Source organism: Theobroma umbraticum, unplaced genomic scaffold (genome assembly GCF_002168275.2).
Source record: "Theobroma umbraticum cultivar Fairchild unplaced genomic scaffold, ASM216827v3 scaffold_56.0, whole genome shotgun sequence".
Taxonomy (NCBI): Eukaryota; Viridiplantae; Streptophyta; class Magnoliopsida; order Malvales; family Malvaceae; genus Theobroma; species Theobroma umbraticum.
Genome location: NW_018397256.1, coordinates 12940941 through 12964544, shown reverse-complemented (window position 1 = coordinate 12964544; position 23604 = coordinate 12940941). Strand labels below are relative to the sequence as shown.

The 23604-nt window shown below is 36.3% G+C and overlaps 5 protein-coding genes across 5 annotated transcripts; 1 reads left to right on the top strand and 4 right to left on the bottom strand.

Moving 5' to 3' along the window:
- Window positions 1-5126: 5126 nt before the first annotated feature.
- LOC110410312 (Myosin heavy chain-related protein) lies at window positions 5127-8738 on the top strand. Its single transcript, XM_021419952.2, has 2 exons — window positions 5127-5763; window positions 6251-8738. Exons 1-2 carry the CDS (start codon window positions 5701-5703, stop codon window positions 8525-8527), a joined length of 2340 nt encoding a protein of 779 aa, XP_021275627.1. The 5' UTR covers window positions 5127-5700; the 3' UTR covers window positions 8528-8738.
- A 226-nt stretch (window positions 8739-8964) lies between these two features.
- On the bottom strand, window positions 8965-12291 carry LOC110410313 (Protein kinase superfamily protein). The gene is made up of 5 exons (XM_021419953.2): window positions 12047-12291; window positions 11175-11542; window positions 10992-11083; window positions 10419-10892; window positions 8965-10164 (listed from the first exon to the last, which is right to left on the bottom strand). The coding sequence occupies exons 2-5, from the start codon at window positions 11538-11540 to the stop codon at window positions 9198-9200; spliced, it is 1899 nt and encodes a 632-aa protein (XP_021275628.1). The 5' UTR covers window positions 11541-11542; window positions 12047-12291; the 3' UTR covers window positions 8965-9197.
- A 1810-nt stretch (window positions 12292-14101) lies between these two features.
- On the bottom strand, window positions 14102-14965 carry PDE334 (ATPase, F0 complex, subunit B/B', bacterial/chloroplast). The gene has a single exon (XM_089782673.1). It carries the CDS (start codon window positions 14892-14894, stop codon window positions 14229-14231), a length of 666 nt encoding a protein of 221 aa, XP_089638799.1. The 5' UTR covers window positions 14895-14965; the 3' UTR covers window positions 14102-14228.
- A 349-nt stretch (window positions 14966-15314) lies between these two features.
- On the bottom strand, window positions 15315-17773 carry LOC110410724 (uncharacterized). The gene is made up of 5 exons (XM_021420583.2): window positions 16905-17773; window positions 16716-16815; window positions 16453-16552; window positions 16271-16359; window positions 15315-15779 (listed from the first exon to the last, which is right to left on the bottom strand). Exons 1-5 carry the CDS (start codon window positions 17092-17094, stop codon window positions 15455-15457), a joined length of 804 nt encoding a protein of 267 aa, XP_021276258.2. The 5' UTR covers window positions 17095-17773; the 3' UTR covers window positions 15315-15454.
- Window positions 17774-17906: 133 nt separating this feature from the next.
- Window positions 17907-21693, bottom strand: LOC110410723 (Nucleotide/sugar transporter family protein). Its single transcript, XM_021420582.2, has 10 exons — window positions 21416-21693; window positions 21198-21274; window positions 20924-21085; window positions 20694-20827; window positions 19833-19963; window positions 19679-19723; window positions 19481-19578; window positions 18975-19082; window positions 18548-18604; window positions 17907-18436 (listed from the first exon to the last, which is right to left on the bottom strand). Exons 1-10 carry the CDS (start codon window positions 21591-21593, stop codon window positions 18362-18364), a joined length of 1065 nt encoding a protein of 354 aa, XP_021276257.1. The 5' UTR covers window positions 21594-21693; the 3' UTR covers window positions 17907-18361.
- Window positions 21694-23604: the final 1911 nt, after the last annotated feature.

The following is a 23604-nucleotide window of genomic DNA, read 5'->3' as shown; positions in this document are numbered from 1 at the left end:
TGACATCATCAACAAAGAGTTTTGGTCATTTGGACAAATCGTTGTCCTACCATTTTTTCTGTCTACCCTTTTAGCATGTCTGCCACCGAAGAAAGTGGTAAGCTCTCAGCCAGTACGACCACTATTTTGGCTTTCTCTTTTTCCTCCTCCTCCTCCTAACATTGCAACCAACAAAAAAATAAAAATAAAAAAACTCAGACTTTACTCCATTTGACAATAGTCAACCCCTTGCGACCCCTATTTGCTTACGCCACGCGCCGGGAGATGAAAGTAGGATTAGCAAAACGCAATCTCTAGTAGAAGATCTAATTTCTGGATGTCTTCACTGTTTAGTGTATCTAAGGCTCTTAAAACCAAGGTTTTGTTTGTTTTGTTCTTTTTTTTTTTTTTGTATTTTCTTTTCCCACAATCTAAAAAGGAAGATTCTATGGAATTACCGCTTCACGGCCCGATGTATTAAAAGCAACATTGCTTGTTTTTTCTCGTTTGAAGCGAACAAACAAACGCAGCCTTAAAATCCTTGCTTTTCCTTATCCAACTTGTCCGAATATGACGTGGCAATTTAATCTAATATTATAATAGTAATAACAATCTACTACCTTAAATAGAATCGCCACTGTAGCTTTTTCTTCCCAGCCATGCCTACCCCCAGCCATGGCTCAGCCTTTTGAGAAGAACGAGGTAAGGGTAGTTTGGTCATTTAGAACAAATTGACGGCTACTGATTGCCAGAGAATCATGCAGCAGAAGATTTTTCAGATTTTGGGAGGTGGTCCCCAAGGAGGCGGTCCCTCTCTCTCTTTCTTTTTTTTTTTTGTTGATTATTTCTCACTGCGCGGTGACCTGGCAAGTTGGCTAACACGAATGAGATGAGATGGGCCGTACACGTGGAGCGACGGAGGGATCTCCACAGCCTTTGATGTGGGGCTCTAGAAAAGTTGGGTTCATCGAAACAGCGGTGGAATGCTGCCACGTAGATAGATTGGTAATCTAGGCGCTTGTCTTTTCCTCAATTGACCATATATTGGTACTTTAATATCGAGGGGCCCAGTGGTAGATACGGATGACGTCATAATATACAGAATTACTTTCCCCCGTTCTCAATCCATGCTCGTTTGTCACAAACTCCACATAATTCCACATGAAAAACGAACGACTAGTTGAATATTTATATATTATCAGTGTATTTAAATTTTACTATTTTATTAATAAATAAATTTAAAAATTAATTAATTGTGTTTATTGCTATTGTATAAATATTATACAATAATTCACATAACATTAACTCGTATTTTTATATAAAATTTTATTTAACTTAATATGTATATAAATTCCATAATTTATTAGTGAATCAAATACAATGGTGTTATCTTATTAATAAATAAATTTTAAAAAATAAATACTCATAAATTAAAATCTAAGATTTATATTTAATGTAAAATCTATGTATAAATTCTATACGTTAGTTGTAAATTAAATGTTATTTTCTTATTAATAAATAAATTTTAAAAAATAAATACTCATAAATTAAATGTATTTATTTTAAAAATCTTTTTAATTTTTATTTTTGTGCATTTATGAGATATCACAAATATTATAAAAAATCACTTTATCAAATATAAATTCTTAAAAAAATTATTTATGAAAGGATTATAATTTTTTTTATATAATTTGAAAGATCAAATATTAAGATGCTATTTGAATTATATAAAATTATGGTATAATATTAGCAAAAATTATAAAACAAAAAAAAATACACGTGCATGTTTTCTAGTAGTACTTCACGTTTTCACCAAAATATTGAGAAATGGCATGTGGGTGAACGCGCCCAGGAATAAGCGTGGTGCCGCAGTTTTATTTGACGGACCCACATAAATAAAAATGAGCGTACGCGACTTACTGTTCATGCGCACGCGAGTGTACTCTGAGAAACATGATAACATGATCATTAACGCTTTTGAGTTTTAGATAGACCAGACCACACCGCCCTCTCTCTCTTACACGTATCTCACAAAAAAATTTATCACCGTGTTTTTCCAACCCCCCTCCACGCTCTTGATCTTCCCACCATCTCCACCGTCCATTTTGATCATGCGTGATCTTCAACCTTTATACCCTTTTTTTTTTCCTTCTCTTTTTTAAATCTTCACGCAAAGTCAAAGGCATATACGTGAGTTTTTATCCGATGTGGTTCGCCCTTTTATTCACCACCACGTGTCGATTTTTGGGAACCTACCCATGTCGGAAATTTTAGTGGAATCGGAACAACACTATTTAAAGTTTTGGAATTTTCCTCCTCTTAAACGCACAGAAAAAAAAAAGGTTAAAATTAATTATGTCTTGTGCTTCGAAATTGTTGTGTCGGTACGTGTCACTACTAATCATTAATTTTAATTTATAAATTATTTCATGTAATTTAAATAAAACATAATTTTAAAAAATAAATTCATATTACAATTAATTAACCATTATTAATTAAAACATTATTTTTTATTTTTATACTCATATAATACTAATATTTTATTGATATGGATGTGAAAACATTATATTATATCACCGTCTAGTATAATACTTCAATATATCACATAAAATAAATGATAATTGATATTTTAATATATGATAATTAATTAATTATTAATTATAAATATTTTTTTGATTTAAAATAAAAATATAAAAATTTTATTGATAGTAATATCAAACATAAAACCTTAATTAAATTACGTCATGATTTTTTTATTTTTTACTTTTTTTAGATAGAAATGTGTCTTAATTTAATATCTTTTTACTTTCCTAAGCAAAATAAATAGTAGTAATAGATTTAACATTTCAAATAGTTTATCCTAATGTTTTCATCTGTGTGTTTGCATTTAAAAGGTCAACATATGTCTTGTTTGCACGCTAAGATCGACATATTTGTTCGACGTCGGGCACAACAAAACAAAAATATTACATCCTTCCAAACAATTTTTTCACAAGTGTTTCCAATTTCGATTGTAGCTAGGTTGACTCTAAAACATTTTCGTGATCTGATTTTCGATTCTCAGTTGTCTCGACATGATATTCAATACAAATTTTGTAATGATTTTTTCACATTTGAGTGAACAGGAGTGATCATTCGATCAGTTTGATTAATTTATTTTTAAAATTTTCATAACCAAAATAAAAAAAAACTCTTATAAAGAAAATGAAAATCAATCAAATTATATCTTAAAATTGAAAATAATTAAAAACAATTTATATATTTTTAAAAAATTTGTTAATGATCAAATTTTTATAAATTGAATCATAAAATTTAAAAATCATAAATTGATCAAAATAGTAGAATAAATGATCTCTTATGATCAATTAATATTAAAATCAAAAAATTAAATCCAAATAACTAAATTCAATAATTTGTTATCAATTATTTCGATTTGAACTTGTAAATCCTCATAAATGATTTTTTTTTTAAAAAAGAAAATTTGGGACCCGCAAATAGAAATGCGAACTAATTGCATTGACAAGTATCTAAAACAAATAACCAAATATTATATTATTGATAATATTTACATATATTTTTAAAAAATCAAATTTTTGATCAATTTAATTATAAATTTTATTTACATATTTTTTGATAAAAAAATTAATGATCAAAATTTTGTTCAATTCAATTACAAATTTTAATACATATCAAAACAGTCCAAAAAACTACCGCTATCAATTGATTAATACCCAAATCGAAAAACCGAACCAAATTAACTAAATCCAATCAATTATTTCGATTTGCACCGAAAAATATCAGGTGAATGAATCTTTGGCTTTTTTATTTAAAAATAAATAAATATAAGTGTTGGGACCTCCAAACAGAAGCATGATCTAATTACATTGACAAGTATCTAAAAACATAATTGGGCATGGACCTCGTACCACCCAAAGTTTATCTGTTAGAGATTGACAAAGATGTGATAAAAAATACCTAACCTCAACTAAATCTTCACCAACACTTTACAGCTTATCATCACCCATGCACCTACTTTAGCTGTTTCTTTGTTTTCTCCTCTCAATAATAAAATAATAATAATATTTCGTTGATGTGTAAGTTGCTTAGAGAAACAAAAGAGATTTCCTGAGATGATTTCCTCATCGTATCATTACAGCTTTGAGGACAATGATGTTTTTTTCTCCAAGCATAAGTCATGATCGTGACTATGATATTAAGCTCTTACTTTGTAATAACACCATCCATTGGCTTTCAGCCAAATTTCAATATTTTCAGCTTTTTTTGTCTTTGTTTAAATACTATTTGGAAGAGAAAATGTGTTGAAATATTTTGCATAATTAACGTGATTACGTAATCATTAATAATAAGAATTATCAATTGATATTCAATTCAAAGACGGTTAATTTTCCACTAAAATTAAAAGTTTGTGTGAATATAAATTAAGAAGAAAGCAGAAGAAAAAAAAAATCAAAATCGACCAAGTTTTATATTTCTTAAATAAATTTATTTTTTCGAGCCCAGTACTTTATAGGTGGGCTGAGGCCATTATGTCCAAAAAGAGGGCTTTGTTTGGGCTGACCATGGCCTAGGTTGCCTGCCGTTTAGATGGTAGAGCGGATCCTAAAACGTAGGCCCATGGTCTTAGAACGCCAAGGAATGGACAAAAGATCTACACTGAATGATGACAAATGACCAAAGGATAAACAAACATTTTTCCGGTCAGGTCCCTGTTAAAATTAATCACAATATCCGGTGAGGAAAAATGGAAGAGTGTTGTTGCCTGTTAAAAATGAGGAAGAAAGTTTTTTTTTTAATAATAAAATATATTTTATTATATTAAAAAATATTTTTATAATTTTATTACATAAATTTTACAGATTAATTTTAATAAAAAGTACAAATTTAGTATTCATTAACTAATTAACCAAATACCGAAATGTTTGAATTTAATGACATATATTTAAACTTAAATATTGTAAATATGATATCCATTCAAGTTGAAATCTCTTGGCTTATCTTGTATTCAGCTGCAAGTTTGAGAAATACAAAATGTCTAGACAGGTGGCATTAGGTAACCAACATTTTTTCTTCCCTAATTCATAATGGAACAATGTGATTCACATAAACAAAAAGCCTACTTCACATCACAAAGCGTGAAGTTCACGTCAAGAGAAAAAAAGAACTAAAGCCTCACCTTTTCCAATCCATGGCCAAGAATTTGCCACGGCCCTTCCCTCTTGTGTGAACCCAAAACTCCGCAAGAATTTGGCATCCAATCGTGGTTTTCAATCGATCCATCCAGGGTCCAGACAGATACCACGGTGTTTGTCTTCTTCTTCCCCCCGTGGTCTCAGCCATTACACGTGTCATCCTCCCACACTTCCACCTAGTACGGGGGGAAATCGCACGTAGGCAGTAAGGCTTCCGTTTAATTATCCGGAAACCCCAAAGTTTCATTTTTGGTGCAAGTTAGCGAGTGGCGTAGATTCGTGTTGTGTCTTTGCTAAAGTAAGCCCCTGTCTTTCTCGGGTTTTGCCTTTTTCCCTCCATTCCAATCCATTGCTCCATCTTCAAGTCACGGCCCCGTTCGAGCTAGGAACACCGCATCTTTTCCCGTCGATGTTCATCAAAGATGAGCTTTCTGTTAAGGAAGGGGATTAAAGGGTTGGTTTTTGTTCAAGCCAATTAAGATTTGGGAATGTGCTGCTCTAGAGCTAAAACATGGGCTTCTCCGCTGCTCTTCGCCCCAGTCTTTCAGTTACCTCTTCTCTTCATTGTAGCAAGGTGCTTTCTCAATCTCTCAACCACCTCTCTGTTTTTGGGTTATTTATATTTTGATTTATATCTGCCCAGATAATTTGTTTTGTAATTTTTTGTTCTCCAGAATAAAGAATAATAATAAATGATGGAGAACCTTGGGGTTGTTGCTTTTCTATTTTCTTATCAATTTTCAGTTTTAATCTTTTTCTTTAATTATCACAAGAAAAAGAACTATTAATAATAAGTCTATTATTTCACATATTCTAGAATTTAAAGCTAATATTTATGTTTATTTATAGCTTGGAGTCTTGGATCCAGTGATTTCCATCTTTGCCAAGCTTAATCAATGTTTCTTTGGGCTAGACTATACTGGTAAAATCAGTAAATTGACCAAGGAAATGATGGCAAAAATTGTTGTAGATTTCATTGGAAGAAAAATGGGGTTTTAGATATGTTTACTGTTTCCCAAGTGAATGAGTAATTATTTATAGTTTGAGCTATGTTTATGCAGTTATCCTCGCGGCCAACGTGTGATTGGAAACAGAAGAGGCTACCTCTTTTGGCAGTGACAAAAGGAAGAGGCTATTCTCTCTTTATTGTCAAATCTATCTTAAATAACAGCAAGTCAAGCGTTAATGACAATGGGGCAACTGAACCTGCGAGAATTCTTCTTGAGAGATTGTTTGCACAGTCCCAGAAACTTGAACAGGGAATGAGTAGAGATGGTCAATCGCCTAAGGATTTTCACCTGTTTCTCAACCTTGAGACTCTGGAGTCTGATCTGCAGGCTGCTTTGACAGCCTTAAAGCGAAAGGAAGATGATCTACAGGATGCGGAAAGAATGGTTGTATTGGAACAATGTCAATTAACCCGTGCAAAGGACGAGTTGGAGCAACGGGAGAAAGAAATTGCTGCTGCATCTTCTAAGCGTGAAAAGCTGGAAGAGGAGCTAAAGCAGGCAAATCTTGCATTTGCTTCTCAAGCCGGTCAGATAGAAGATTTGAAGCTTCAGCTTAAAGAACGAGACAAGGAGATTGCTGCTGCACAATCGGCACTGTCTGTGAAAGAAGATGAAATGGATAGAATGAGGAATGAAATGGTGAAGAAGAGCGAGGAAGCTGCCAAGATTGAATCTGAACTTAAATCCAAGTCTCAGCTCCTGAATGAAGCCAATGAGGTTTTGAAGAAACAAAAAATTGAGCTCCAAGAACTCAAAGAAGCAATTCGAGAGAAAGATAAGCAGTTAGAAACTTCTATGACTCTTAGGAAACATGAAGAGGAGAAGCTGAAAGCTGCTGAGGCTAAATTGCAGCAGCAGACAATGGAGTGGCTATTAGCGCAAGAAGAATTGAAGAAACTGGCAGAAGAAGTATCTAGACACACAGGAGAAGCTAATGAAACCTTTGAAGATTTCAGAAGAGTGAAGCAGCTACTTTCTGATGTAAGGTCTGAGTTGGTTTCTTCTCAGAAATCTCTGGCATCCTCCAGGCAGCAAATGGAACAACAAGAACGGTTATTGGAAAAGCAACTCGAAGAGCTTGAAGAACAGAAGAGAAGTGTTGTATCATACATGGAAAGTTTGAAAAATGCCCAGATAGAAGTTGAGAGTGAGAGAGTGAAGCTTAGGGTTGTGGATGCTCGAAACAAGGAGCTTGAACGGGATTTATCTGTGGAGAGGGAGCTAATAGAAGAGTTGCAGGAGGAGTTGAAGAAAGAGAAATCTTCACTGCAGCAGGCTATCTGGGATGTCTCTTTTCTTCGACAGAATTTAGAGCAGAAAAATGCTGAGTTTGGTGAAATGAGCAATGTTCTGCAAAGTAAAGAAGCAGAGTTGGTGGAGGCTAAGCTCGAAATCCAGCATCTGAAATCTGAACAGGCTTCACTTCAGCTTATCTTGGAGGAGAAAGATCTGGAACTCTCCAATGCCAGGGAGAATTTAGAGCAAGTAAATCAGGAGATTGTAGAGCTGAAGATGCTTATGAGCTGTAGAGAAAATCAGCTCATTCAAGCGACTGCTTTTTTAAAGGAGAAGGATGAACATGTTCAGAAAGTACAAGATGAGTTGAATGACACAAAGATAAAATTCTCGGAAGCTGAAACTGTGATAGTGCGAATTGCAGAACTCACGAACAGACTAGTTAGCTCTGCTAAAGATGAAGATAATAATGTGTTGAGGCCTGTTAATGATGTGAGCCATGAATTAATGCATCAGCTGGTAGATAGACCTTCTAATGATTTCAGATTGCAGAAAAAACAGCTTGAAACAGAACTCAAATCCACCAAAGAGAGCTTAAAAGTTAAAGAAATGGAAGTTCTTGCTGCACAGAGGGCTGTCACAATAAAAGATGAGGAGCTCAAAATGGTTCTTGGGAGGCTGGAGGCAAGGGAAAAAGAAGTACAAAGGCTGAAGGAAGAAATGGTTGAAGATGCTAATGATCTAAAGAAGCTTTATGCTTTGGCACAAGAGAGAATTGGGGAGAGAAGTATTGGTGATTTGGCTATTGAGAAGCTTCAACTTGAGGCAGCTCAACTGGAAATTGAAGCTGCCACTAGCGCTCTTCAAAAACTAGCTGAAATGAGCCGTGAACTCTTGAATAAAGCTAGTATGAGCGTTCAGGCTGATTCTGATACCAGTATCTTCGTGCAGCGTAGTTCTGATCCTATGCTTAGCATGATTGAGAACAATGAATGTTTCACTGAGGTTAAAAGAGAAGTAGCCAGGCTTTCAGCTTTGACAGAGCAGCTGGTGAAAGATGCCGGAATTGTTTGTGCACAACTGCAAAGTTGAAGCTCCTGACTGGATTTTGTATGTAGATATTGACCTGTCTTTGCTTTCGGTGGGAGGAAGAAAAAAGTGGCCTGTTCAACTCAAGTAAAATTTTCGGTTGTGGGCTGGTTGTCTACTTGTACTATTTGATCATATTCCCATCCATCGTGCAGATGTGAAGCCTATATATTCTTTATTTTATGCTGAGTGAAACTACAATAATGTTGCTTTATGAGGTATCTTCTGAGCAATGGTTTCTAAACTATTCATCATTGCCCAAAAGCCCATAACATCAGCATCTCTCTCAGAGAGCAGTTCTTTTGCAAACACACCATATTTACGCTCTCTTTATTATCAGAGCACGATGAAGATGCAGCTGTTCAAAGTATAACACTTAAATTCTAACACCTTGACATTTCTATTTTTTCCTTTTGAGTTGGACATCCAACAAGATACCAGCAACAAATCAACTAAAGGTCGATCAATATTCTGATAGCCAAAATCCAAAAAAGTTGGATCAGCTGGTTATGTGTATAAGCAAAGAGACTGCACTAGTATATATACAACTAAGCATATAAGATAAGATGCTCACAATAAGATGTAATTAACCATTTACCGCAGAAACTGTTTCCTACTGCAACCCAGCAGAGTTAGTAAGATTGCCTACTGGTATATGAACTAGGCCAGGAAACTACCGGGCAGCACCTTCCCTGAAAAGAATATTCGCCACAGGTGGTGGAAGCCAAGCTGGGTTGCCGGCAGTCTGCCCATCCATATGTTGGAAAGCACTCTGAATTGCACTGCTCTGTCGCTTCACCTTTGACTTACCGATTCTCTTTCCAACAAAAAATCCCACCTTCATCACCGTTAATAGACCCAATGCAACTAGAAATGGCCTCACAGCCCAGTGAAAATCCTCAAGATGTTGATACTTCTTCACCAACCCTGGACAATTATTAAAAGAAACCACTTCCACTTCAGCTGGATCAGCCAAAAATTTGCCAAATTCCTCTCCAATAGTTAATCTGCCTGGGAACTTAACAACAAGGCATCCATTTGGCAGGATCCAGCAAATTTTCCCAGTAGCCCAAATGCCTCCTCTTTTACGAGGCCAATCAAAGCGAGGGCTAAGCACGTTAGATTTCAGCCTAACAAACTGACCAACGCAGTAAGATTCTGCCATCTGAAACTCTGAAGAATTTCCCTTCCAAAGAGTTTCCAACCCGATAAACCCAACAGCAATACTTCCATCACGGTCAATGGAATGAAGAATACCTACTGGGGAGTGCCTTTTGTCTTCCTCTTTCAAGCGTATCCAGTCCCCAGCTGCTAAGCCAAGAGTGACCCTCTCCAGTGTCGAAAAATGAACTCTTATAGGGTCATGAATGCCATGAACCCTCACCAAAGCAAAACCATCATGATCTGTGCTGCGTTCTAAACCCACCACGGTTCCTTCAGGAACATTCATATTTTCAGGTTTGCATGAGTTAGGTGGCTTTCTGGAACGCACAATGTCACCCACTTGCAAAGGATCCTTTGAAAGAAACCACTCTGTGTAGCCAGTAATGCTACTTAAATTGTCTGATACTGTTGTGCTCCCAAGACCTGTCCATTGCACATCATCTTCACCTCCAATCTCTGAGCTGAGAATGTGGTTGCTGGACAAAGGTATTAAGCAAGTAGGTTACCAGGGAATCAGTATAAGAACACTCAACATTGTCACTTAAAATTAGTTGCATGAGCAGCTTAAACAAATTTTCACGTGCACAATATTTTTAGCCGCATATTACATAATTGTTTAGCATTTCATACTTCAGAACAACGAGGCGGTGAGAAGATGGAATCTAAAGAGCAGGGGCCTTATTTCTATCTTAAGCTTCAGAACTGAATATATACATAGAAGGGGACCTACCTGTTAAACACCTCTAATATGTGTTTCATCAAAGGACGACTTCTGAAGTCATACTCAAAGCAGCCAATAAGAACTTTCTCAACCGGAGGAGGAAGGCCACTTGGAATAAGTGGTTTTTCCTGTTTTCTGACAACCAGATCATAAATTTCATCAGCTGATTTCCCACTCCAAGGAACAATGCCGGTGAGCATTTCCACAATGCTGCATGCAAATCCCCATGAATCAGTCTCAAATGATATTGGACCTCTTGTTTCCGGGTGCCACTGTTCTGGAGCCATGTAATTGGGCGTTCCAAGCCTGTGTGCCATATCTGAGCTGGGCAATCTAATTCCCAGGAGCAAATATGGAATGCCAATATCTCCTAGAACTGCTTGGTCAGTGCCATTAAGAAGAAAGTTAAAAGGTTTAAGGTTAAGAACCAAGATCCCTCTTGAGTGCAATTCTGAAATTCCCAGCGCCAAATTGATCCCATACCTGCAAATATCAGACGCACTAAACGTAAGAATTAACTCTCTTTGCTTCCTTATGATAAAGAAAAAGGCATAATCTTCCATCTATTCCAGACTACATCACCTCAAAACACAAGGAAGTGAGAGCTTTCCTCCCTTAAGGCGAGTCATTTTATCCCCAATTGATCCTTCATAAAATTTCATAATGATACATATCTGCAAGAAACACACAATGAATCAATTCTTAGTAAGATAACCAACTGTCATCTAGCTAACCAAAATCACCCACGTTAGCTGCAACACCCACCTTTCCATTTATAACAGAAGTTCCCTGTAGAGAACAAATATTATTCACACCTTGGCACTTAGAATATAAATCATCAAACTTATCCAACAAAGTCCTCATGTCATCCTGCTTAATTGGATGCAACATCTTGATGGCTACTTCATAAGACTGATCATAATCTGAAGTCGAACTATGATAAGTTCCTAACCAAACATCACCAAAGGGTCCCCTACCAATTCTATGCGTAAGTTTCACTTTTGACGGGTCAATCCATGGAAGTCTCTGACTCGAAGCCGCTACCACGGTTCTAAGTTTGTCATCATCACCTTCCAGAATCTCGTACTCAGAAAAACTAGCGGACAGAGCGCTGACAACTTTCCCAGCCATTCCTTCAACCCAACAACAACAAAAAGACAAAAAGGGCAACTTTACAAAATACCCATCGAAGGAAAACCATGCAAAAATTCTAGCTGATACTAAAACCATGAATTCTCTAAGCATCAGATTTGATCGTACAAAGTAACAAGTCTAATGGGTCTGGTTTCTGATAATCCATCATGGAGGATTCAATTGAGCTTTCTTTTTTTTGAAAAAAATCGCTAGTCAAAAATCTTCTTTGCAAGTCAGGTAAATGAAAATAGAAACAGTAAAAACAACCAGCAAATAAAAAAAATGATATTTAAACATGAATATTCTTATCAAACTCCCTTTTTTCCTTCTTGTTTTCTCTTTATACAAGGAATCTACACTGGAGACGAGAGGCTTTCTTTTCCTAAGAGAACCCAGAAAAAGAAGAAGAAGAAGAAGAAGAAGAAGATGATGATGATGATGATGAAAAACATGATACCCACCATATTTAGACAGTACAAGTTTTGTAGTAAACAACAACTTACCTTAATTAAGACCAAATTCGACCGGCTGAGCTACAAAGTGAGCAGTCGAATGAGGAGAGTCTTTGAGATATCGACGAATTAGAGATAGAAAAACAAGACCAACTGGAAAGAGGGTGAGGGTTTTAAAAGATATTTGAAGCTAAAAACTGACAAATAATTAGAAGGAAAAAGGAAAGGAAAGTGAAGAGTGTGGGACAGACAGAAACAGAGAAGTTAAAAAGAAGAGAAGTTGCAGAAGAAACTGTTACTTTGGAATCTAAAACGAGGGAGGTGTTACAACCTCCATGAGAGTGGGCCCACAATGGGCCCATTTACTATTCAGTCCAATCAAATATAAATTATTAGCATAATTAGATAAATAAATATTATTAATCGTTTTCATAATTAATATAAATAGTTTTTTATAATTTGGTTTTTTTAAATAAAAAGAAATAAAAACTAATGCTAAACCTTTCATTTTTAAATCAAATTGTATTTTTCATTCTTTTTTATTTAATTTTCAAATTTATGTTTGCATTGACCTTAATAAGTTAAAAAAAAAAATCCCCGACTTTATATTCTACAAATTAAATTATTTCCGACTTTGCTTTCATTTTTCAGATTTTTTTCCTATAAAAAGATTATTTCTAATGATTCCTTTTTGAAGAATCTCTGAATTTGAAATATGATCATAACGAGATTAGTGATGGTAGAATCAAATAGATTGATGGAATCAAAGCAAAATTAAAAGGGATTGATTTGTTCACGTAAATTTAGCCAAATTCATTGTTATGAGTTTGTAAAATTGTACAAACATAATCACCAAGTGGCTTTGAGTATGATGATGTAAATGGTCCTTGCATGTTCCACTTAGTTATAAGTCAATGCCAAAAGGCCAAATGGATCATTGGGTTTTTCATTTTTTATTTCTTTTATTAAATATTTCATTTATATATTTATTAATTTGGGCTTCTCTTTTTTTATCTTCATCTGGGGCTTAAGACTGGTGTTGAGTCAGAAGACAGGACAGCTTGTCAGTGGAAACGTCTGGGGTTGAGATCCTTGTAAAGACAAGCCAATTTCGCATGCTCCATTCACAGCAATGTTAATTAACAACAATTGGCCTTTGCTTGAACACAAAGCCTTGGAGTTTGTCGAAATACCAGCCGAACCTGCATTTTGTTTTTGAGGATATTAGCTTGTCGTGGTTTAGGGTGAGAATTAGACACCAGGTACTGGTATTAAAGCATTTTTGCCCTTCATTTCCATTGAACTTCCAGAGGTAGCAGCAGAGAAGAGTATTTAGTCCTGAAAACTGCTCTATTCTGCCAGGTTCATTGCCTGATTTTCGATTTTCATCTAGGCATCATTGGTATCATTGATATCATTCTTAATTCCACATAAGAAGTTTGTGAAGATGATGTTACCTTCTATGAACAGAATCTTGAGATTCTTCGAGTCAAAATAGATAATTCCTCGTGAAATAGATAGACAATCCGCATCAGAGCACTCATCGCTCAAAAAAAAATAAAAAGGAAAAATGAGAGCTGAGTGCTGTAAGGGGGCAAAATACTATATGGTGTGCACGTAGCGAGAGCCACCTCTTGAACCTGTGAGAGTCACTTTCTAAGAATTCTAACGCCTAGCGTGTGACCTTGGTTCTGTGTTCAAGGAAGATTGTAGTGTCCTCCATTGGGAATTTGTCAAGATTCACTATAATCTATATGTTCAAACTTAAGCCAGCCCTCTTTTTTTTCTTCCAATTCACTCTATTTTCCCTCCTTCCTACCTTAGTGTTAAAGCCTCAAAAAGCTGTCTTTGGTCACTTAATGTGGAAGGGCATTAGCTGATGGATGATCAACAGATGAATATAAACCACCAGATCAAAAGATTCTCACTGGAAAAACAGTTACAATATCAGAACGGTAAGCAAGGGTCTTGACATAGCCCCATCTCAGTTTTTTAAGTTTGTTTGGGACTTGAGAAACTTAACCGGTGCTTTTCCTCCCACCTACTATGGCAGAGAAATTATCGTATAAAAGAATGCAAAAATGTAAAGAAACAAGAAGAACAGGATGGGGTTCAATAAGTACAATTCAATCTTATAATTAGATACATCGATGGTTGATGTAGCTCAAAATTATATAGACATTTTTCAACTCAAAATTAAAACCAAATGGACAATGGGAATAAAGCAGATGATTTAGAGAGGAAGCACCTTCTTGACAATCTCCTGACTGAGAGCAGAAATCTGGGAATCAAGTGACTTGATGGTCCCTTCCTTTTGTTTCTCCAAATTAGCCAAAGCTTCCTGTAACTCAGCCTCGACTTTCTTCCTTCCTTCAGCCAGTTTCTCCTCAAGTTCCAACTGGGTCTCTTTCTTCATCTTGTTCAAAGCAGCTGAGATTTCAGCTCTAGCAGCTCTCATGATAGCTGTAGCCTGCTCTTCAAGCCCCTTCACTTCCTCAGAGGTATCCTTCACGCTGGCAAGTTTCTCTTTTATGGCAGCATCTCTCTCATCCATGAATTTCCCAAGTGGGGTAAAGTAGATCTTGTCAAGAGCAAACATGAGGAGCAAGAACTGAACCATCATAATCGGAAGAGTTAAATTGAAGTCAAAAAGAGCAGCCTTCTCCATTTCCTCCGCAAGAGAAGGTGGGGCAAAGGATAAAGAGGTGGCGGTCAAGAGGGAGATGGACTTGAGAGTAGAGGAAGAAAAGGAGAGGATTTGTTGGGATTTCAAGAATTTTGGGGTGGGGATTTTTGGGAGGAAAAGTTGTTGGATTTGTTGGAGTTTGGGTTTGGATGGAAGGGAGGAGGATGTAACTGGGACTATAGATTTTGAGGAGGCCATGATCATGCTGGCCATGGCTTTTGGTGTGGTTGTTTCTGGCTTGGTAAAACTAGGGAGGTGATGATGAGTATTTGATTGGAGAAATGTGGGATGGTGTGTTACAAATTGAAAGATGGGATCTTTTGTGTGGAGATTGGGCGTGAAATTTTTGCACAAGGCTATCCCATTCTTCGCCACACAAATTGATGAGGCTGCGGTGGACTCTACAGGGGAAACCAGGGTGACAATCAGTTTGAGTTTCACTTTCACACGTGCAAGGGAATGTGGGCAAATGGGCTTTGCGTTGGGGTCTAGCTGAGAGTTCAAATTGGGCTTACTCAAGCCTTTTTATCTGTTTATCAGATGATGCAAAACTTGGTATGCACAAAGGATTGAGACAAACTGATAAAATACAAAAATTCAGCCTCAAGAATGATCCATTTTAATGGTTCATGCTGGTGTAAGAACAGAAACTAGTACTATTTGTATTCAAAATTGTTACAAGATGTGACAGCATGTTGAGAGTATCAGTCGAAGAACAGAAACACAGCCTTAATGCTAATCCAAACCAATCCAACAGTGACAATGATACACATTTAGTCTTCCTTGCATGTACGCTTTCGATAATAGTTTGTACTGCCCCAAAGCCGTAAGATTTTCCTAATATTACCCAAGAAACTAGAACCATATCTTGACTGGCAAATCATGCCTTTGCTAGATCCTGTTTTTCTAATGGTTGACATCCTTGAATATGAGGACCAACCTCTCCATAAGTGACCGAACTGGCATTCTTGCTCCACAACGATACTCGGACTTTCATCTTTGTGAGTCTGGTACCTTCCATTCTCCATATCATCATACTCATCATCTTCTTCATCATTCTGTTCACTCCCTAAGGAGCTGGCTGAGCTTGATATTGACCTGCATATGTTGAATTGGCTCGTCATTAGAGCACAATAGTTGCAAGATGAATTTTAAAGGTTTAACCACTTGAGTCTGCAAAGGAGGATATCCTTAAGCCTCTAATGGTTTCAAGGCTTAACCATATAGGTATAATATAACCTACAGGAGGTTGCAAACCTCCCTGTTTATGGATTGCTGTCTCATGACTTCTGCAATTCTAAGTCCCTAGTACAGAAAGCAATGCTCTCATTGGAATTCAAGTTTGTAAATAGACCATTGAGTCCACAAATGCTAACTAATTGGAGGTTTAAATGGGGCACTAATGCTTTACAAATAAGAAAACAGGAAACATTGTCATTACAGTGGAATAAGATCATTCAGCCCAAGTCAGTTTTGCTTGTGCTTGTATAAGCAGGTGCAGCAGATTTTATTTTGTTAACTGTGGATACTGATAATATGCTTGTAAAAGGTATTCATAAAGGAAGAATAGTCGATGTTAAAGGCCTTACAGATACGATTGTTTTCGAGCAACAATCCTTCTCTTTGATTGAATCTTTGTCATGTTAAAGATGGGAGAGATATGCCTAATAAAACGAAGCTGAAGAGAATAAACAAAAAGAAAAAGTCATCATGGGAATTAAAATGTTATGTCAAATTATGTGCTAAGAGCAGAGGAAACATTGCTACAAACCTGATCACCATCCGTGATGCCGTAGTTTATGATAATGTCAGTGTCTGTGACCAATTTCCAACCTCCATAACACAAGCAAAAATGTCCCCAAACATGCGGCCTCCATCAAGAAGAATGCAGATTGAAAAGAATCATATCACAAAAACGCAATTCAATGTCAAGAACACATCAATACAAACGAATAAATTTTTATGAATCCATCCGTTTCTCCCGTGCAGGATGAGCACCAATTCATACAGTGTGGGCATAGAAATGAAACATACCACGAAATCTTTCCTGGACCTTTTGTTGGCATATGGCTAAACACATCCTGGACCGCCAGCTTGAGCTCTGCAATTGTGGCCGATTTTATAACTTCAACGTCTGCAAAACATTGAAATCAATTTCCATCAAAAGAACCCCAATTTCTATGGAACAACAAGGAAAAGAAAAGAGGGGAGAAACGCACGTACCAAAGGAAGAGCCATCCAATTTGAGAACGGAGAGCTTGATGGGTTCCTCTGGAAGCTTAGAATAAGAGAAGCTTTTACGAGAGAAGCCATTGACCATCACCAGGGAAGGCAATGACGATGAGATAGACCTCCTTGGCTTCTCCAGAGAAGCCCTTGGGGTAGAGAATTCCTCCACTTCGATTCTCAACATGCTGTCAGGGAAAAAACCCAAGCCCAAAAAAAAAAAAAGGAAAAAAGAAAAGACACGAAAAACGACCAGAAGAACTCGCCGCTTTTGTGTCGGGTACAAAAACCAGCTACCGAAGGCTCAGCCCATTTTAGAGCGAGAAGTTCTATAAGAAAGAAGAAACTTTGATTCTTTGGAGAAAGCGACACGCATCTTCGAGAAACGTTAAACGTTAGGAGCTTGATTATGTCGGGGGAAATTCTCTATCAGAGAGATATTAGAGAAAAGAAATGAGGTTACTTCCTTATTTTTGGCTTTCTTTGGGACGTGTTTGACGGTTAGGAAAGAGATGACAGTTTGGGAAATCTTAACGGTTTAGGCTGTCGGTTGTTAGGCGCGCCCTTTTTTTCTTGACTTTAGCTTGGCAAATGATTTTCTGACCGTTAGCCGTTGGTTGATGAGAAAATTAGATTAACAAGAGAAACTTGAAACCAACCTAACCCAAATAAAAATTCAATTACACTTTTATCTTTATATATTTTTTAAAAAATTATTTTCTCTTTTTCACGTTGTCTCTATTGAATTATTAAACAAAAGACAATCTGTAAAATTTAATGTAAATGTCATGAAATTGCACATTTTAGGATTTTGAATTTATAAATGTCAATGTTATGCATTAAAAAGACAATAATGGACTTGTATCTAGCATTATATATCTTAACAAGTTAACTTTTCGAAAAAAAATTTTGAAAATCTCACATTTTCAAATTCTAAATTTATAAATTGGAGAGAAAGTAACAAGCATTACATACCCGAACAAGTTAACTTATAGAAAATAAAGAAATGGTATTGTGGCATTTGCTTATGTATAAAATTAGGAAGATGAGTTGAAACCTAAAAACACGCCTAAGGTTGACCTTCCTGTAAAAGGCAACTGTTTGTTCTGTAATAAGGAGATTGACTCACGGGATACAGAACCAAAGGAAGGAGGAAGAGGACTGGGATTCAGAATTCAGACTTGACCCTTGCAGCACAGAAGGAACAAAAGATTTTACACCTCCCTTGCACCTGTCAAGGTGGAAACCACCGGAAAAGGGGATGGTTTGAATTAAACTCTGATGGGGTCAACTCTAGGCAACCCAGGCGTAGTACAGAGTGGTATTGTCATTTGAGATTCTAAGGGGAACTGGGAAGGTGGAGTTTCCAGATATCAAACCATTTCAGTTTAATACATTTCCATTCGTGTTCGGACCAAAAAAAATAGACAGTACTTGTTTCTTAACCTGACCAGTCATTTCCCTACAAGCTTGTAGTAGGCATACAAACCAGAACCAACAAACCCCAGCAATTGCCCAATAACATTCAGCTGCAACAAAAACAAATTGAGTCCCATCATATAAGTGCAACTGGAAAGGAAAGTTACAATTTATGTGCTATGTTAACTAGCAGCGAGACCAAGATAAGAGTATGCACTTACAATATCAAAGGGAAGCCCACCAAAAAGTATCCAGCCAAGTCCAATGGTAAAAAGATCCTACAACAGCACATAAACTAGCAAATCAGAGAACAAATTTGGAAAATACGTACTTGTATGAGCTTCATGACAGTAAACATAGCAAAGACTTGTATGTGCTTCATGACAGTAAACATAACAAAGAGACATCTATTGCTAATTGAATGGCATACCCTGCAACTGGCATCTATAAATGCAAAGTCAGAAACTCAAAAACTAACAAATAATTCTTCTAAAAGTGTTTAGCATTATGGAGCTTCATTCTGATGATTCCTCAATTAAACAGGATTAGCCACTGTAAGAAAGAAATCACAGTTCATTGTTTTTCCATGGCTGCCATATTGTCTGAGAACAATGCATGAATCAGGATTTAAGATATATTTAAACAAACCTTCAGATTGCCACAAATGGTTTGCGTGACTGCTGAATTGAGAGTTGTGTTCAAGAATATAGTGTAATTCAAGAAGAAAGCTAGAGTACAGGAAAGAATCAACACAGCCTGTCCAAAAAGGAGGGGTAAACACAACACATTGTTAAAACCTGCTTGAGTAATTTGCCGTAAAACTCAAAAAGCATTGCAACAAGAGAAGAACTGTAGAGTGTTTAAGTTTTCTAAACTTCGACAGAATTAAACCAGCCACATATAGAAGTGATGTCTATAATCCCTCAAAATTATTGAAAACAGTTAAAATGTAATTCATTGTGGACAATTGATTAAAAGCTTTAACTGCCAGTTATAGAAAGAGTTTAAGTGCACTAAGATGTTCCGAAACAGTCCTTTTACCTTACGCAATTCCCACAGAGAGAAAGAAGACTAGGGAACAAAGAAACAATTCTCAATCATAAAAATCTATATCAACACTGATACACGAATTTGCTTGAAAGAGCAGAACATACCAAAAAACCAGGTGACAAGAGGTGAGGAAAATTCATTGTGGTCTTCAAGTCACCATGAAGAAATGTCCACAACAACAAAACTGGCCCACAGATTATACCTATTGTACAAATTCAGTTAATCTTAAGTATAGCTAGGACCAAAAATTATGTTACTATAGAAGAAAAGGATATGCAATTCAAGTTGGAGCCATTAATTACCATTACACCACATAAGCCCAAAGCTATTAAGTCCACTAGATTTCCCTGACAAAAGAGGAAATATATGTAACTACACAACAAATATGCCAAAATATTGAAGAGGAAATGTGGTTAAAAGGAAAAAGTAAAAGAAAGAAAAAGGTGAGAGTGCTACCAATGCGGGCTATGGTTGCAAGATATATTGCTGTGGTGATGTTGGCTAAGAAAACAACAGCGTACCCATAGAAGTCAAATGAGAAGTCCCGAGCTCCCGCAACAAATGCACCAAGAACAATCAACCCAACACTGATAACATCCTTAAAATTTTTCAGTTAAATGAAGAAATCAGAAACATGGCTATTCAAGTAAAAATTCTCTCAACATTTCCCATTGACAAACATTATGCATCTAATCTAAGGTTTTAAAAACCACCAGCTCAAATTCCCACAATTGAACACTTATATAGCTAGAAGATGATCAAGTCACAGCAGAAGGAAGATTGGATCCTGCCATAACAACAATCTTAAACCAGAGACAGAAAGGGGGGCATAAATCATCAGATTAGCATAAAAAAGATGTCTGAACACATTATCTGTAAGATAAAGCACACAATACCTATTTACTTGTTCCAATATTTTTCTTCAATATGATTCAATTTTTACAAATCTTTACTGCTGTTCGCTTATATCTACCATGTGCATCAAAGAAAAGGGGAACTGGATAAACTGAGCTTAGAGTTGGCTCCCACCTCTGATGGAAACACACCAAAGCTATCATAAGCCTTTCCATTGATCACCTTCAAATTTTGTATTAGCACTTATTTCATTACAGGAAAATAACCAAACAAAACTTATGCTTCCAAAATCATGTAGCAGCATGCTTCTGGCAATCCAATCAAGCATAATGTAAGAAGCTTTTACAAATAAATTTCAAGAAACTTTAGCTAGAGGCATAACTAACCAGCTTCCCCCAATTTTCAACAAATCACGTGTCCTATGACAAGCAACAGCGTGAAAGTAATCAAAGCACCAGTTACCTTCCAATTATAGATGATGTATACTTCTGTCCTGCCAGAAGAAACTCCACAAGCATTGTAAATACGACAGTAATTCGCCTCAGGGTCGTGTACATGGGAACATTTACTCCTCGAACAGACTCCACTGAGACTAGCTTTCAAGGAGAAAGAGAAAAAAACCGATTTTTTCATTAGCCAAAACCCAGGACACAATAAGTAAACAATTATCGATAAAAAGAAGTATATAGTACCATGTAAAGCAAATAGGCTCCTGCAAGAGGAAGGGTGTAAATCAATGTCTTCAAGGGCACCAAACTCGTCTTGCTATCAGAAATGGTCAAAGATTCATTGTTAGTGAAAGATATAATCCTCCACCGTCTCAGCACATAGAGGAAAGAACACGAACTTATCATCTGCCAAAGAAAGAATACAAGAAATTTATCAAACAATTAAGATACATTGAAAATGAATCATAATGCAAGTTATTGAGTCAATTTCAGGTAACAAAAAATTCTCTATCTTTACCTGAAAGAGTGTAATTACATTCGCACAAGGGAAACTATAAGAAGATAAAGCTGCTTTATTGAAGAGTATCAAAAGCACTGCAAAAGAATACCAATTTTTCCATTAAAAAACAACGACCTGAACCTCAAATTAGCACCAAATTGAACAGCTACATTACATAAACAAACAAGAATCGAAAATTGAAGAAGAAAAAGGAAAGGAAAGGAAAGGGAACGTACCAGCGCAAGACATGTAAGAGACGGCAGCGTAGGCTCCTCTTTTCGACATGGCGGATCCTTTAAAGAGCATTTCGTCTCCTCTTTTCAGAAGCCTCTCTTTCTCTTCTTGCTCGTCTATCGGAGGATCCGATATCGGAAGAACCGGGTTCTTGAAAGTATTCGTCACCATCATAGACATTTCTTTTCTCTCTCTCTCTCCCTGTGCTCTGTTTCTGGCTTTTTTGTTTGTTTTGGGGAGACGACTTCGACGATAGTCGTTGGGAAGGGAAGCTTCCAAGCACGGCAACGATAAAAAACGAAGACTGAGTTACAGAGTGAGAACTCAGAATGAGGGCCGCAGCCGAGGAATTACCAACTAGGCCCAAGTTCTTTGGGCTCAGTCCAAACCATTTCCCGAATTTTTTGCTGACTTTAGTACATTTGAATTGGACCGGATGAAAATCCTAATAATCAAATTTTTTAATGATAAGTATATTTAGGTATAATATCCGTTAATTTTGAAGTATTTCGATTCAAATTCGATTAAAATTTAATTATAAATATTTTATAAAAATTCAATTAAAAATTAATACTAATAAAAAACTTAATTCTTAATTCAAATATTTAAAAACATATTTAGAATAAGTAGTAAAATTTAATAAATATTATATTAATTATAGGTAATTTATAAAAAAATATAAGATTGAAATTAATATTAAAAATTATTATTTATAATAAAATTCGAGTACGGAGTACCTATAAGAATTAGCCCGAACCCTATTTTTAGTATTTAAATTTTATTTGAATTAAATTATAAAATACCTTAATTTTATTTAATTGAATAAAAAATATAAAATATTTAATTACAAAGTATATAATTTTTGAGAAAAAAGGGATTAGCTTTTAATTCCTTGGCTCCAACCTTTGTAGGGAGGCCATTTAGTGAAAAAGTCAAAAAAAGAGGGCAAAAGGGCGAGGAGAAATAATTTTCAGGATTGCTACCAATGAAATGATGTCATTCAAGTAAACACTCATTCCATTAGGTGACTACCGCCCAAGGCAAGTTTCTTCCTCAGCTTCTCTTTCGTCCTTTTGATTTTAAACAGCTTTTCATTCTAGAAATAAAGGGTGTAAAACCATGTGGCTATCATGGACATTTTGCATTTGAATTCGTAACCCAGATTTTCTCATAGCTGAAGAGGAAACTGAGGGGCTCAAGGTCAAGAGTTCTTTCAGACTTTGAGGTGTTGCAATGGGTGCAGTTATCGGATAACTAAAGAAGAGGGATGTGTTAACAGAGATGGATGGAGATTAGGATTGGGTTTTGATTTGGTTGCGTGTGAATCAATGATCATGAATCATGATTATGGAATATGACTTTGTAGGGTGGAGTGTGATTAGAGGCAAAATAAAAACAAGATTAACACCAGAATTATTGTAACACAGACAAAGCAAGGATGAACCAAATGATACGCCAAAAGCCAAAAATGGGAATGATTGTTGTTTGTGCTTGGTACTCCAACACCCTCCCAGGACATTGACATCTTTGCGGCTGGTTGCTGGAAAATCAAACACACGAATGATGAAGAACAATGAAAGAATTGAATCTCCATCATGGAAATTGGATTTTACTTGGTAATATCTTTTTGAATCTTGACTTGGAATTAAACACGGCTAAGAAAGAAAGGAAGAAAAATGCTTAATGAAAAAGAATGGAGGGCGGGGCCTGATTCACATGGTACATAGGATGCTGCAATATGGTCACAATTACAATTGAATGAAGCCCAGCGGCAAGGAAAACAGTCCCCATGGCTTAGGGAGCAGTTCTATAAGCCTTAAAGATAAGGTGAGCCCACCCTTCCCCCACGTGTACCTTCGGCAAACAGTTGAATTATGAACAAGACTTTAAATTACAACAAAGTACTCTGAATTTTGTGTAGTGTAGTCACAATCTGTTCAAGAGTTTCTTATCATCTCTGCCAGGGACTTCTCCTCTCTAAATTAGCTGTTACTGCTTTGGAGGATGCTTTGATCCCTGGAAGGGGGACCTCTCTGGGAAATGGGAAAACACGAATGAATGCTTTAGGGGGTACAAAAGCAAACCCACTTGCTTTTCCCAGCGTGTGGGACCTTGCACCTCGCTGAAGATTGGGGAGTGATTCATTAAGGTAATTGTAACACGTTTGACTGTGAAGCTTTGTTTTTAAAAA

What these genes read in the sequence shown, in the direction of transcription:
- LOC110410312 (XM_021419952.2), top strand. Translation starts at nt 5,701, where the DNA reads ATGGGCTTCTCCGCTGCTCTTCGCCCCAGTCTTTCAGTTACCTCTTCT. An exon ending in CTTCTCTTCATTGTAGCAAG is followed by an intron (nt 5,764 to 6,250) that starts GTGCTTTCTCAA and finishes ATGTTTATGCAG; the next exon opens with TTATCCTCGCGGCCAACGTG.
- LOC110410313 (XM_021419953.2), bottom strand. Translation starts at nt 11,540, where the DNA reads ATGGCTGGGAAAGTTGTCAGCGCTCTGTCCGCTAGTTTTTCTGAGTAC. An exon ending in TCACTTCCTTGTGTTTTGAG is followed by an intron (nt 10,893 to 10,991) that starts GTGATGTAGTCT and finishes TGATATTTGCAG; the next exon opens with GTATGGGATCAATTTGGCGC. An exon ending in ATATTAGAGGTGTTTAACAG is followed by an intron (nt 10,165 to 10,418) that starts GTAGGTCCCCTT and finishes ACCTTTGTCCAG; the next exon opens with CAACCACATTCTCAGCTCAG.
- PDE334 (XM_089782673.1), bottom strand. Translation starts at nt 14,894, where the DNA reads ATGGCCAGCATGATCATGGCCTCCTCAAAATCTATAGTCCCAGTTACA.
- LOC110410724 (XM_021420583.2), bottom strand. Translation starts at nt 17,094, where the DNA reads ATGTTGAGAATCGAAGTGGAGGAATTCTCTACCCCAAGGGCTTCTCTG. An exon ending in GGTCCAGGAAAGATTTCGTG is followed by an intron (nt 16,553 to 16,715) that starts GTATGTTTCATT and finishes TTCTTGATGGAG; the next exon opens with GCCGCATGTTTGGGGACATT. An exon ending in GCATCACGGATGGTGATCAG is followed by an intron (nt 16,360 to 16,452) that starts GTTTGTAGCAAT and finishes TATTCTCTTCAG; the next exon opens with CTTCGTTTTATTAGGCATAT.
- LOC110410723 (XM_021420582.2), bottom strand. Translation starts at nt 21,593, where the DNA reads ATGTCTATGATGGTGACGAATACTTTCAAGAACCCGGTTCTTCCGATA. An exon ending in TGGGCTTATGTGGTGTAATG is followed by an intron (nt 19,579 to 19,678) that starts GTAATTAATGGC and finishes TTTGTACAATAG; the next exon opens with GTATAATCTGTGGGCCAGTT. An exon ending in TCTTGTCACCTGGTTTTTTG is followed by an intron (nt 19,083 to 19,480) that starts GTATGTTCTGCT and finishes CTTTTTGGACAG; the next exon opens with GCTGTGTTGATTCTTTCCTG.